Source organism: Saccoglossus kowalevskii, chromosome 4 (genome assembly GCF_978046115.1).
Source record: "Saccoglossus kowalevskii chromosome 4, keSacKowa6.1, whole genome shotgun sequence".
Lineage (NCBI taxonomy): Eukaryota > Metazoa > Hemichordata > Enteropneusta > Harrimaniidae > Saccoglossus > Saccoglossus kowalevskii.
This window is the reverse complement of record NC_140644.1, coordinates 32,829,763-32,845,974: the sequence shown is the minus strand read 5'-3', so window position 1 is coordinate 32,845,974 and position 16,212 is coordinate 32,829,763. Positions and strand designations below refer to the sequence as shown.

The following is a 16,212-nucleotide window of genomic DNA, read 5'->3' as shown; positions in this document are numbered from 1 at the left end:
ATACCAAGAAAGGATAAAGCATCCATTTAAATTAGTACACACATAGGCATCGGTGGACGAATCAGCTTTTAAAACATCACGTCAGTGTTATTTGATCAAATTAAGCAGCTGCAATATTTTGTAAATAAGCCTGAATTATTGTACAAGTAATCACGAACGTCCTATCATATAACAGTGACTCAAAATGTAAAACACAAATAAATTATGTATATCACTCTGACATCTCGCCCTCTGCTGTGGTAGCGTTCAATTGTCTAGAAATTCATTGGCCAACACGCTCATGTTTCCATTATTCTCTCTTTGACGCTAGCTGATGAACGATGGGGACGGTTTTGCTACTGTGTCTATTATTCTGGGCTTCTCCGTGCTCGCCGACGATACCGCTGTATTTAGGCGGTTTTTTCCCGTTACATTTACAGTACATGGCTCAGTTACTCGATTCGGCTAATCTGGCTGTGGAGCATGTCAACGACAACGATGACGTGTTATTTGACTATGAATTGATATTACTATTTAACAACACACAGGTATGTATGTATTGGTACTATCCATCATGTTAATACAATAAAGTCAAAATCAAAGTCAGTCATTCAAAATCAGTCACTTAAATCTATGATTTGGACCAAATACGGAGCCAAATGTCTTGCACTACAAGAAGCAGAACTTGAACTATTTTATCTTTGATAAGTAAATTACAATTGTGAATGAATATATGTGCTAACATAGTAGCCTTTTCTCCCCAAAAATATGTCTTTATTTTCAAAACGTGTAGTTACCCGTTATCGACTTTGCCAATGCGTATTTGCACCTGACACTAGGTTCACACTTCCCGTAATGTTATTAAATGTATGCAATATATATGCATAATAAATCATATACTTCAGATCAGGTTGTATTTCAGACATATATAGATAATCCCTACATTCTAGTCATAGAATAGTGGTGGTAAATAGTAAATATAACAAAGCAGTTAATCAGATTGGTTTCCGTTTAAAAGCGACTGGTAATCAAAAGAAATGAAATTGAGCAAGTTGAATATTAGAAACAATAAGACAACCACCACCCCACCCTACCCTCCGGAGTTATTATATATTTTATTAACATCACTGAAGCTGCAGTTGATTATTAATTATTTGTTGAAACACAACAGTCGTCACAAAGCTCGCCTTCGGCTTTCATTAAAATTAACAATGTATTGTATACTGACTTTATACGTTGTATGGGTCAAACACACACGAGTTTAAAATAGAATGAATTAGCTATAGCTGTTGTTGTTGTTGTTGTTGTTGTTGTTGTTGTTGTTGTTTATGCAGGGTACAACAGGTGTAGCAATGGACGCATTGTTTTATCAATTATTCAATCCACCAACAAAAATTATGTTTGTTGGACCCATGATGTCGTCAAATGCGGAAGTTACAGCTGAACTGACTGGTCTGTGGAATATTGTACAGGTATATAATCAATTTTATATCAACTTAACATTGATAAAAAAAAATAAGACACTAATACCGCTTTACGGTGGTACTATATCGTGAATTGCCTAGTCCCGGCCTCTGATCATTGCTCAAATTTAGCGATAAAGTAATATTGTGCTAGAATATTATATAATATACACATGATACATATATCACATTTTTGTCTATTTATATATAGTATATATAGTGATAGGTATCATATGCATGCGCAAAACTAAAAACTGCCGCATCTACATTGGACTTGTTTCAATATGAGCGCCTGGGTACATTGCCATCAAGTTGACATGAGTAAACATGTTACATTGAATAACTAGCAAGACTGAGCTGCGTATAAATGTTATATTATTGTTCCGTCATTTCAATTAAATGGTAGGATGTCACGACCCGAAAATCTCGCGTGAATTAGTTTTCAGTGTGAACAAAATGGGATTGCCAATACACCGCAATATTAAAAGATGTTAGTCAAATTGTGCAAGCATATTATGAACTTCAGTTTATAGGTTTTTCTAGCGAGTTCGGCGTCGTTCAATGATTACCCAGCGATTTTATTACAAAACTGGCATTCACATAATTCAGTCTGTCGTTAACGTTTATTACAATGAAAGACAGTGTGATATGCAGCAGTTGGGGAAAACCATCGATGACGATATACGACAATGGTGGGTTACACTGTCGCAGAAGGAAAAACGCTCACTGACAAAATGAAAAAAAATGGGGGAAAACAATTTTAAAAATGATTTACACAAATCTGTTTAAGTTACTATATCTGCTCTCGTTTGAAAGAGAGTTGTAACTCGTGGTTGTTTGGGAAAATAATGGTACATCCTTTTTTCTTAAAAAATAACAGCTATTCACACTGCCAATATTTTTATAAAATGTACACTTTATGGCTTGGTATTTTCATACAATAGATATATAATTGGTTGCGATATTAAGCACTTCCCTTGAATGACGTATTGCTAATTGGACTCAAATCATATATAATTGGAAACCATCACGCAGTATGGTCCATGGGGAAAGAAAACTACATTCAAAGGTGCTTTTAAAATGGATTAAGAATGCAGGGCCGTTTGGGGAATTCCAGCAAAGCTTTCAAATTGGATTGAAATGTTACATATGCAGGGGGAACTCTATTCAGTTTAATGTGTGTTATTCGGAACTATTTTGGGGACTCAACAATGATAACAATCTTCCTTCTAATGGCACATACGACTGATAGTACATCTCTACTATTAATGTAATAAAGGCGAGTACTCTTGTTGGAAAAAAATGGATCGTTCGTTCTTTGATGTACGCATGTAAGCTGTGTTTACGTATACATCTTTCAGATCTTTATTTTCTTTCTAAAAAAGTCATTCATGTTCATCTTCAGTATCGCGCAGACATGTTTTTTTTCTTTGACAACTCTTTAGTTGCTAGTTCAATTTTGATGATGAAGCTTTTTTTATGACACATTTTATCCAACAAGTTCATCCAACTTTACGTTGAGTATTACATAGAGGCTCTTATGTGTGACATCAATTTCCGATTTCAGTCATAGGGTTTCAACTACAGTTTTGTGCTGACTGATCGCCAAGTGATAATTGCATTAAATTTGCATATATATCGATGTTGGAAATTTGTAATAACGCAGAAAGTTTTATAAATTTGATTTTACTAAACAAATGATGATCAAGTTTTAGTCAGGACGAGTATAAAAGTAAAAGCGGCGGAAAATATGAACTCTTTCCCCCGTTTGTGTCATATATACGAACAAATAACCATTTATGTTTTATTCTGGAGGGTGTCTCAGTGGTGACTAATCAATTATATCGTCAATAGAAATGTGTAAAAGCAGTGACGTGTTTAATAATGATTAGCGATAGAATATAAACGACTCAATTCCTTATAAGGGCATGTCTATTTAACGAGACAATTTTCCACCACATATGGTGACCATGAAAATCGCACGTGATTTCACGTATGTAGATTCCTTCTTTTAGTACACAAATGACGTACTAAGATTGAATGCCAATCATTCAGTTCATCTAGGAAAATCAGAATGAATTTGCATATATATTTTTGAGGTGGATTTGTTCGGAATGAACTACGTGAAAGCAATCATAACCTTGCTATTGATCTTTGCCACATATACATAAACAGACGTGATAAAAGAATAGTGACAATACGTCAGTATAACATCAATGAAAATCACATTGATACTCTTGACACAAATACCTCAAGTGATAAATTATAACTCTAATGTTGTGAAACAATGTCTTCATATAATATGAAAACAAATGCCACGGAGCAATACAATAGCACTAGAACTTAACCTATTGGCTGCATAGAAAAGCTGACGTATCTTGATTACCGTTACAAACATATAGGCAAGTGATCACTGGTTATATTACCTTGCTGTTTTCGTTTCTGGTATAAAATGACAGCTACTTGCAATGATGAATGTAAAACCAGGCATGAATTAGCATATTATATTCTATATTACTACCTATCCATGTTCATACCATTGTGCACGTAAGATTACATTGAAATCTCCATGTAAATCTCCATAAACAATTCTATATGATTGTATTTTTAGAAAACATTTATTATTCAATTTTTCTTAAATCCGATTGAATTAATCCTATTTCTGAAAAAATACGTTGATGTTGCATATTTTGCATTTGTTTTCATGTTTTGTAAAAAGAATCGTTGATGGAAGCATTATATGCCCTTCATTCTATGTTCAAATAAATCCTATTGATATTTATTCTCTTCAGTTCGACTGTCGCGATGTTTAATTACATAACACTTTCTTTGCACTGTCATATACCCTATCTGTTTGTCTTGTACTGCAATTTGACGGATTATTTTGATAGGCTTTCTGACAGATTCGTATCAAATTTCAGTCTCATTTCAGTGTGTGATGCTATGACCGGTTTATTACACTAGTTAACCATTCTCAGATAAAATCTATTATATTATACATGTGTGATTAACAAATCGCCAAATACATATACAATAACCGCTAGTACCAGAGTAAACTCCCCTACCAAATATATATCAGAATATCAATCAATTATTTATTATACACAATATACAGAAGCATTTTGGGAATTTCATGTAAGTATTTTGTTGGTAAAAGCAGATCACAGTGAATCGATAAATCTACGGTCTTGCAAATTGTGTAATTGGTTCACGCAGCTCCGGGAAAATGTCAGGTATCCTGATAATAACTTGTAGAACACTTCTTGCGTCCAGTCGCAGCTAATTATTTTATTCACATAAAAGGAATGTGTTGAAGCTAAATAAAATATTTTACAATATCGCTGTAAGTAGATTTTGGTATTCTAAAAAATCACTGTACGACGGAATATTTATTGTTAAAGTTAAACAAATTACGAAATGCCTCTTAAATGTAATAAATTCTTCATTCAATGTTACTGATGGCGTGTCATTGGTATTGGTATGACAATATTTTCAACTTCGCTCTGTAAATACAAAATATATTTTCACTAGCAGTGACCCAAGAACGACGCATGCTTAGCAGGTATCTGTATTTGTGTATACGATTGAAAGTTAACGACAGTGCAAACACGAGTTAAAGTCATCGCACTTAAAAAAATAAATGTAATTCTCCAGAATATAACAATTTTTATTTTGTTGAAATTCATTTTGTGACGGACTTCCATATATATTTAAATTGGTGAAAACGACTACTTAGTAACAATTAATCCTTAAATACCCCATATTTCATCGAGTGCACCACTTAAATACCCCATACTGCATAGAGTTCACCACTTAAATACCCCATACTACATCGAGTTCACCACTTAAATACCCCATACTGCATAGAGTTCACCACTTAAATACCCCATACTACATCGAGTTCACCACTTAAATACCCCATACTGCATCGAGTTCACCACTTAAATACCCTATACTGCATCGAGTTCACCACTTAAATACCCCATACTGCATCGAGTTCACCACTTAAATACCCTATACTGCATCGAGTTCACCACTTAAATACCCCATACTGCATCGAGTTCACCACTTAAATACCCCATACTGCATCGAGTTCACCACTTAAATACCCCATACTGCATCGAGTTCACCACTTAAATACCCCATACTGCATCGAGTTCACCACTTAAATACCCTATACTGCATCGAGTTCACGGTAATCACGCTCTAGTAGATAACATAATTGATTTTTTTCCTTTGATATTGGCGGTAATCGATCACTTTTGACATGTTTTATGACATCTAAATTAGTATATTGCAAATAGAAATAATAACTCACTTGGTATTGATGTAATTACAGCTAAGATGCATTATAATATGGCTATGAACTTATGCTGTAAAGACACGTGTAATTCTATAATATCAGCTTACATACTCCATTGGGTTTTGTGTGTTGATGATTGCGATAATGTGCAATATAAACTTATTGTATAACGTGAATAAAGCCTGAGAATTACGCTTATAATGGTCATCGTTGCTATATTTCAATTTCCCAGAAAACTTGCAGAAAACTTATTTGTAGGGTAAGATTTATAATATCTAGATTAAAAAAAAGTTGATAATATTTATTTGCTTTGTTTATGTTAGTTGTCACCATGGCAATGTTAGGGCAAATTATGCGTGTTAATATGGTTTGGGCAAGGTAATATATTTTGGGCTTTGGGGTCTTATGTTAGTCACCGTGCTAGATTCTAAACATGCATACATATGCGTATAACAATTATTTCAGTGTATATCCGATAAAGTTGACAATATTTGTTAAACAAAAAATAGAATTTGATATATTGTGTTGTACTGTTTGTTTGACAATAAGTCATAACTTCGTTATAAAACCAAACGTTTGTTGTTGAAGTGGACATAGCAAGGTTGCGGCACATGAACTTGTATTTGACAAATATCTCAATTCCTCAATGTCACGTGACAGTGTACATGCTGTTACTCTACTATTATTTACGTTGAACAGTATATACGACTACGTTCAACCAATGTTTTCCACCGTAAAGACTCAACACATTCCAAAAAACGAGTATCACACTCGTTACGGCAAGAAATACACAAAAACTAGTATCTGGCATATTGTGGTCCATCATCAGGGAGAAGGGGCAAACAGTAGCGGTTTTGGCGAGACAACTGACATATTCCTCTCAATTTGTGTGAATAATTGAGTTTGTTTGTTTGAGTGTTGTTTCTCATTAATGAGTATGAAATTGATAGTATAAATAGTTATCATGAATCTTCAGTCCAATAAATACTGTCAAATGAATAAATAAAAATGAATAAAATAAAATAAATAAATCAGTTTTAATAAAATAAATATTATGACCCTTCAAAGTTAATACAATAAAATGCATCTTAGGCCTCGAAGCACAGTTCACAGAACACAATATGATTTATTGCATAACCTGCAGGAATTCGCTTCCATTGGATTGTCTTATGATATCTCGTTCTCGAATTCAATCAACTCGGTTTACTAATCACTAAAATCTGGACGTTTTATGATTTGTTAATTCATGTATTATTAAATAAAATATTATCCACAGTATTATACTCTGTTAGTACGCTTAGTAGTAGACGTTAATGTAAGTGAAAGCCTTTATTTTATGTATTGATAGAATAAATGTCTCACGCTAATACCTAAATCTAGAAAGTTGTTGAAAGTATAAAAAATGAATTAGCTCCGGATTGGAAACTGTATAACATTACTAACCTCAGGTCCTTGTAGCGAAATTGGCGAATTGCAGTCAGTAATATGATTATCGGGTAATGACCGAAATAACGATGCTAGAAATTAAGTACTGGGTATTAATAACCATGACATTCCAATAATGCGCCACATCGTCAAGCTCAATATTCATAACTACATTTAGGACGAGATCTAATAATCATTCAAAATTTGAACTAAGCTGTCGGCGTTTTTCTCGGTTGTCATGGTTAACCTTATTCATTTTTGCTATCTCATTTCGGTATTCATGTTTTATCTACATGCACCTTGCGTTTACTCTCTCGACAAACCAGCCACTGCATGTTATCAATAGCATAGGTGAATTTTTCAGGAAAATGTAAATTATCCAATAATATATTAATTGCAGTGTAGATAATCATTTACTTATTATCAAGGATGATTGTTTAGAACAGCCAGTCCACAGATAAACAGCCAATGAAGACATATTTGGTAATCTGTGTCATTTCATCGGATAACAAAAAACTGGAAGTTTTTGACCAACTAGCATATATTGAATGTACATTTAAACGATAAAAGTGTTCAAAATACTTGTATTTCTTCTAAACATCATATTATTGGACTCAGCGATATTGTAATTACAGAAAGTGTTATTAGTCGTTATTACTCTATTTGTAGTTTATTCGAGGGAGGATGGATACTTTTTGATCAGTGGCCAGTGAATCAGAAGTCACCGGATGGGGGGAATCGCTCAATCGACTTGGCTGCTCGTGTTTCGGGGTCAAGGCGCATCTGTTACGGGGTCAACACACATATACTCATACACACACGCGCGCGCGCAAGACTCGTGGAAAACTATTGTTGATTTCATACACGTCTATTGGAATTAAAACACTGAGTTGGGAAGCATACGTGGTTGAAACGCTGATAGCTGATTGTTGTTTTTGCTTCTATCGACGTAGAGTTGATATGACCAAGTTATTAGTTTTGAATGAGATTGTCGATCTTTTTTAAAGGGAATCGCTATGTTAATTTAGCTTGGCGTGTCAATTTCTTTTTCTTTTCTTTTTGGAACGTGCATTGTCTGTATCCCGTACACCCGGAGATGAATTTGCAATGGCTAGTCATGTCGTGAGGCATTTTATTATCAATTTATTTATTAATCTATTTACCCACGATGGCCAAAATGACGCCCAGTATTAATTTTAAAAGTCATTTAGCGTCTTAGTGCTCTTAGCATGCTTACGTGAGGGCAAATGTTTCATTTTCGATTCAAACATTTGATGCCAACCCTTTGATATGCGAATTTAACTCTTAATAAGTCGGTGGTGTATACTTCTCATTCTAGCCACATTACGCCACCGCTGAGACATCAGTTGGGAATGATTATATCCCGGCAATTTACTATTAGTATGTGTTGTATGTTAGTGCTATGGCATGATAAAAAATTGTGTGAACAGTGTCTTATAAAAGAGTGAGTGGTGATCGAATCGTTGATGTTTGTTAGGTCGTCATATTGTTTAATGATGCATGTATTTTAATAACCATCCTATAACGATCCAATATTCTCGTTATAACGTTCGGATATCATCACAATCGACTTTGCGACTTTTTAAATATTTTTGCTTTGAGAGATCGTTATATTTCCTAATAATTTACGTATAGTACTTGTCTTCTTATAAAGATTAAATCTTTTAGTTATAATTTACATACCTTGTTTTCCGCCTTTAATGGTATATATGTATGTGACTTTTAGTAATCATGTATTTATATTGGTCTTATTCCTACTGAATATTACATTTATAAGTTGACATCGTGATTCCTAAATAATAATGTATTGTGAAACTATTCCACGTAACTACTATGACATTCTAACGACTTTGAGTTCACGCTGGTAAACTATATACCTCTCATGCAAAAATATCAAACAATGTATGGAAAATGGCCGTCTTTAATTTTAGAAGAATTTTGCACTAAAACATTGTATTTACGTTGTTGCCTATAAAATATTTCCAGAAGCAGTATCTTATTTCCTCTTGTCACAATAGTTTTTCGTTCCTGAATATACCAAGTCGAAATTATAAGGGTTTTCCGTTTGCTATCATTTAATGGGGTTTTTTGAACGTTTAAGCGATTGTTGGCGTATATAGTCCGGTTAAACTAATTTCCTGAGGCACAATTAGTGAAATCATTGCCATTACCGATTCACAATTATTGAAATCATTGCCATTACCGAGTCACAATTAATGAAGTCATTGCCATTTACGAGTCACAATTAGTGAAATCATTGCCATTACCGAGTCACAATTAGTGAAACCATTGCCATGACCGATTCACAATTATTGAAATCATTGTCATTACCGAGTCACAATTAGTGAAGTCATTGCCATTTACGAGTCACAATTAGTGAAATCATTGCCGTTACCGAGTCACAATTAGTGAAATCATTGCCATAACCGAGTCACAATTAATGAAATTATTGCAATAACCGAGTCACAATTAGTGAAATCATTACCATTAACGAGTCACAATTAGTGAAATCATTGCAATTACCGAGTCACAATTAGTGAAATCATTGCCATTACCGAGTCACAATTAGTGAAGTCATTGCCATAACCGAGTCACAATTAGTGAAATCATTGCCATTACCGAGTCACAATTAGTGAAATCATTGCCATTAACGAGTCACAATTAGTGAAATCATTGCCATTACCGAGTCACAATTAGTGAAATCATAGCCATTACCGAGTCACAATTAGTGAAATCATTGCCATTACCGAGTCACAATTAGTGAAATCATTGCAATAACCGAGTCACAATTAGTGAAATCATTGCCATTAACGAGTCACAATTAGTGAAATCATTGCCATTAACGAGTCACAATTAGTGAAGTCATTGCCATTTACGAGTCACAATTAGTGAAATCATTGCCATTACCGAGTCACAATTAGTGAAATCATTGCCATTACCGATTCACAATTATTGAAATCATTGTCATTACCGAGTCACAATTAGTGAAGTCATTGCCATTTACGAGTCACAATTAGTGAAATCATTGCCGTTACCGAGTCACAATTAGTGAAATCATTGCCATAACCGAGTCACAATTAGTGAAATTATTGCAATAACCGAGTCACAATTAGTGAAATCATTGCCATTAACGAGTCACAATTAGTGAAATCATTGCAATTACCGAGTCACAATTAGTGAAATCATTGCCAGTACCGAGTCACAATTAGTGAAGTCATTGCCATAACCGAGTCACAATTAGTGAAATCATTGCCATTACCGAGTCACAATTAGTGAAATCATTGCCATTAACGAGTCACAATTAGTGAAATCATTGCCATTACCGAGTCACAATTAGTGAAATCATAGCCATTACCGAGTCACAATTAGTGAAATCATTGCAATTACCGAGTCACAATTAGTGAAATCATTGCAATAACCGAGTCACAATTAGTGAAATCATTGCCATTAACGAGTCACAATTAGTGAAATCATTGCCATTAACGAGTCACAATTAGTGAAGTCATTGCCATTTACGAGTCACAATTAGTGAAATCATTGCCATTACCGAGTCACAATTAGTGAAATCATTGCCATTACCGATTCACAATTATTGAAATCATTGTCATTACCGAGTCACAATTAGTGAAGTCATTGCCATTTATGAGTCACAATTAGTGAAATCATTGCAGTTACCGAGTCACAATTAGTGAAATCATTGCCATAACCGAGTCACAATTAGTGAAATCATTGCAATAACCGAGTCACAATTAGTGAAATCATTGCCATTAACGAGTCAGAATTAGTGATATCATTTCCATTACCAAGTCACAATTAGTGAAATCATTGCCATTACCGAGTCACAATTAGTGAAATCATTGCCATTAACGAGTCACAATTAGTGAAATCATTGCCATTACCGAGTCACAATTAGTGAAATCATTGCCATTACCGAGTCACAATTAGTGAAATCATTGCAATAACCGAGTCACAATTAGTGAAATCATTGCCATTAAGGAGTCACAATTAGTGAAATCAATGCCGTTACCGAGTCACAATTAGTGACATCATTGCCATAACCGAGTCACAATTAGTGAAATCATTGCAATAACCGAGTCACAATTAGTGAAATCATTGCCATTACCGAGTCACAATTAGTGAAATCATTGCCATTACCGAGTCACAATTAGTGAAATCATTGCCATTACCGAGTCACAATTAGTGAAATCATTGCCATAACCGAGTCACAATTAGTGAAATCATTGCCATTACCGAGTCACAATTAGTGAAATCATTGCCATTAACGAGTCACAATTAGTGAAATCATTGCCATTACTGAGTCACAATTAGTGAAATCATTGCCATTACCGAGTCACAATTAGTGAAATCATTGCCGTTACCGAGTCACAATTAGTGACATCATTGCCATAACCGAGTCACAATTAGTGAAATCATTGCAATAACCGAGTCACAATTAGTGAAATCATTGCCATTACCGAGTCACAATTAGTGAAATCATTGCCATTACCGAGTCACAATTAGTGAAATCATTGCCATTACCGAGTCACAATTAGTGAAATCATTGCCATAACCGAGTCACAATTAGTGAAATCATTGCCATTACCGAGTCACAATTAGTGAAATCATTGCCATTAACGAGTCACAATTAGTGAAATCATTGCCATTACTGAGTCACAATTAGTGAAATCATTGCCATTACCGAGTCACAATTAGTGACATCATTGCAATAACCGAGTCACAATTAGTGAAATCATTGCCATTAACGAGTCACAATTAGTGAAATCATTGCCATTAACGAGTCACAATTAGTGAAATCATTGCCATTACCGAGTCACAATTAGTGAAATCATTGCAATAACCGAGTCACAATTAGTGAAGTCATTGCCATTTACGAGTCACAATTAGTGAAATCATTGCCGTTACCGAGTCACAATTAGTGAAATCATTGCCATAACCGAGTCACAATTAGTGAAATCATTGCAATAACCGAGTCACAATTAGTGAAATCATTTCCATTAACGAGTCACAATTAGTGAAATCATTGCCATTACTGAGTCACAATTAGTGAAATCATTGCCATTACCGAGTCACAATTAGTGACATCATTGCAATAACCGAGTCACAATTAGTGAAATCATTGCCATTAACGAGTCACAATTAGTGAAATCATTGCCATTAACGAGTCACAATTAGTGAAATCATTCCCATTAACGAGTCACAATTAGTGAAATCATTGCCATTAACGAGTCACAATTAGTGAAGTCATTGCCATTTACGAGTCACAATTAGTGAAATCATTGCCATTACCGAGTCACAATTAGTGAAATCATTGCCATTACCGATTCACAATTATTGAAATCATTGTCATTACCGAGTCACAATTAGTGAAGTCATTGCCATTTACGAGTCACAATTAGTGAAATCATTGCCGTTACCGAGTCACAATTAGTGAAATCATTGCCATAACCGAGTCACAATTAGTGAAATCATTGCAATAACCGAGTCACAATTAGTGAAATCATTGCCATTACCGAGTCACAATTAGTGAAATCATTGCCATTACCGAGTCACAATTAGTGAAATCATTGCCATTACCGAGTCACAATTAGTGAAATCATTGCCATAACCGAGTCACAATTAGTGAAATCATTGCCATTACCGAGTCACAATTAGTGAAATCATTGCCATTAACGAGCCACAATTAGTGAAATCATTGCCATTACCGAGTCACAATTAGTGAAATCATTGCCATTACCGAGTCACAATTAGTGACATCATTGCAATAACCGAGTCACAATTAGTGAAATCATTGCCATTAACGAGACACAATTAGTGAAATCATTGCCATTAACGAGTCACAATTAGTGAAATCATTGCCATTACCGAGTCACAATTAGTGAAATCATTGCAATAACCGAGTCACAATTAGTGAAATCATTGCCATTAACGAGTCACAATTAGTGAAATCATTGCCATTAACGAGTCACAATTAGTGAAATCATTGCCATTAACGAGTCACAATTAGTGAAATCATCGCCATTACCGAGTCACAATTAGTGAAATCATTGCCATTACCGAGTCACAATTAGTGAAGTCATTGCCATTACCGAGTCACAATTAGTGAAATCATTGCAATAACCGAGTCACAATTAGTGAAATCATTGCCATTAACGAGTCACAATTAGTGAAATCATTGCCATTAACGTGTCACAATTAGTGAAGTCATTGCCATTTACGAGTCACAATTAGTGAAATCATTGCCATTACCGAGTCACAATTAGTGAAATCATTGCCATTACCGATTCACAATTATTGAAATCATTGTCATTACCGAGTCACAATTAGTGAAGTCATTGCCATTTACGAGTCACAATTAGTGAAATCATTGCCGTTACCGAGTCACAATTAGTGAAATCATTGCCATAACCGAGTCACAATTAGTGAAATCATTGCAATAACCGAGTCACAATTAGTGAAATCATTGCCATTAACGAGTCACAATTAGTGAAATCATTTTCATTAGCAAGTCACAATTAGTGAAATCATTGCCATTAACGAGTCACAATTAGTAAAATCATTGCCATTACCGAGTCATAATTAGTGAAATCATTGCCATTACCGAGTCACAATTAGTGAAATCATTGCAATAACCGAGTCACAATTAGTGAAATCATTGCCATTAACGAGTCACAATTAGTGAAATCATTGCCATTAACGAGTCACAATTAGTGAAGTCATTGCCATTTACGAGTCACAATTAGTGAAATCATTGCCATTACTGAGTCACAATTAGTGAAATCATTGCCATTACCGATTCACAATTATTGAAATCATTGTCATTACCGAGTCACAATTAGTGAAGTCATTGCCATTTACGAGTCACAATTAGTGAAATCAATGCCGTTACCGAGTCACAATTAGTGAAATCATTGCCATAACCGAGTCACAATTAGTGAAATCATTGCAATAACCGAGTCACAATTAGTGAAATCATTGCCATTACCGAGTCACAATTAGTGAAATCATTGCCATTACCGAGTCACAATTAGTGAAATCATTGCCATTACCGAGTCACAATTAGTGAAATCATTGCCATAACCGAGTCACAATTAGTGAAATCATTGCATTACCGAGTCACAATTAGTGAAATCATTGCCATTACCGAGTCACAATTAGTGAAATCATTGCCATAACCGAGTCACAATTAGTGAAATCATTGCCATTACCGAGTCACAATTAGTGAAATCATTGCCATTAACGAGTCACAATTAGTGAAATCATTGCCATTACTGAGTCACAATTAGTGAAATCATTGCCATTACCGAGTCACAATTAGTGACATCATTGCAATAACCGAGTCACAATTAGTGAAATCATTGCCATTAACGAGTCACAATTAGTGAAATCATTGCCATTAACGAGTCACAATTAGTGAAATCATTGCCATTACCGAGTCACAATTAGTGAAATCATTGCAATAACCGAGTCACAATTAGTGAAATCATTGCCATTAACGAGTCACAATTAGTGAAATCATTGCCATTAACGAGTCACAATTAGTGAAATCATTGCCATTAACGAGTCACAATTAGTGAAATCATCGCCATTACCGAGTCACAATTAGTGAAATCATTGCCATTACCGAGTCACAATTAGTGAAGTCATTGCCATTACCGAGTCACAATTAGTGAAATCATTGCCATTACCTATTCACAATTAGTGAAATCATTGCCATTACCGAGTCACAATTAGTGAAAGCATTGCCGTTACCGAGTCACAGAAGCAGTATCGTATATCCTCTTGTCACAATAGTTTTTCGTACCTGAATATACCAAGTCGAAATTATAAGGGTTTTCCGTTTGCTATCATTTAATGTGGCTTTTTGAACGTTTAAGCGATTGTTGGCGTATTTAGTCCGGTTACACTAATTTCCTGAGGCACAATTAGTGAAATCATTGCCATTACCGATTCACAATTATTGAAATCATTGCCATTACCGATTCACAATTATTGAAATCATTGCCATTAACTTGAAATGAATTAGAAGATTAAATATTTCTTGTAATTAATTTGCGAATTAATCATAATAATTTAAATGCAATCAAGATTAATTTAAGAACTGTAATAATAAATAATGTCCTTGTAAATGAACCTTTCTTATTTCACGATGAAGCAATTACGTTCTCATACGTTCCACAGTTTCAGTACTCTTCAGATAATTGTGAGTAGTTAAGCTCATTTTAACTCATTCTACAAAATAAGATAATAATCAAAATAATAAAAGGTTCTGCAATATTTCAAGTAATTATTCATTAAATGTGGCAACTTTCTGTGCATCACTGTCAGCCAAATTATGTTCCATTTATAAACTATTACGTTATGAGTAAATAAAGATTTGCTGACATGACGATTGTTGAAAGAAATCGTAGCATAGAAATCGAAAATCAGAATAAAATAACTAATATTTCCAAGCGTTAAGTGTTCAATTAGCTCATTACTGTACAACTTTCTATTACCAATTCAATGATGACTGTGTTTACACTAATCTAGCAGTTAATTGTCACATTGGTTGGTTTACGTTCTAATATATATATATAAGATTATCGACCGTAGTCATTACTTGCTGGTACCAAATGTCATACAATGTGTGCTCACGACCAGCCTAGCATTGAATTCATAGAATATGGTTGAGTGAATCTCGTCTTTAACCTTAACTTCAAGATAATGCCAATTATTTCAGGACCTTGCACACACTCAGGACTTGAAAGCGGTAATAATAATGAACGTGATAATCGAGTCTGCGCACGATGTAAATGTGAGATGAACAAGTCATTGTACGGACAAAAGCAATCACTTCACAGAATTCGTGTGAACAATTAATTTGAAAGACGGCGTCGCTTTCCTGCTTGGGGAAATTGTTAAATACAAGAATCTACTGATCAATTCCCATCAATCAACTGAGACGATCGGTTAAATTCTGTTCCCACATAAACAAAATAAAAAAATAAACAAAGAGATTCG

At 34.5% G+C, this 16,212-nt stretch overlaps 1 protein-coding gene across 1 annotated transcript in view; it reads left to right on the top strand.

Annotated features, from left to right (window-relative positions):
• The first annotated feature begins 320 nt into the window (after positions 1-320).
• The window catches only part of LOC102807039 (gamma-aminobutyric acid type B receptor subunit 2-like), a 45,281-nt gene continuing 29,389 nt past the window's right edge, over positions 321-16,212 (top strand). The window contains exons 1-2 of the mRNA XM_085498161.1: positions 321-527; positions 1,314-1,451. Of these exons, the coding sequence (XP_085354287.1) occupies positions 321-527; positions 1,314-1,451 (345 nt within the window). The remainder of the gene's footprint in view (positions 528-1,313; positions 1,452-16,212) is intronic.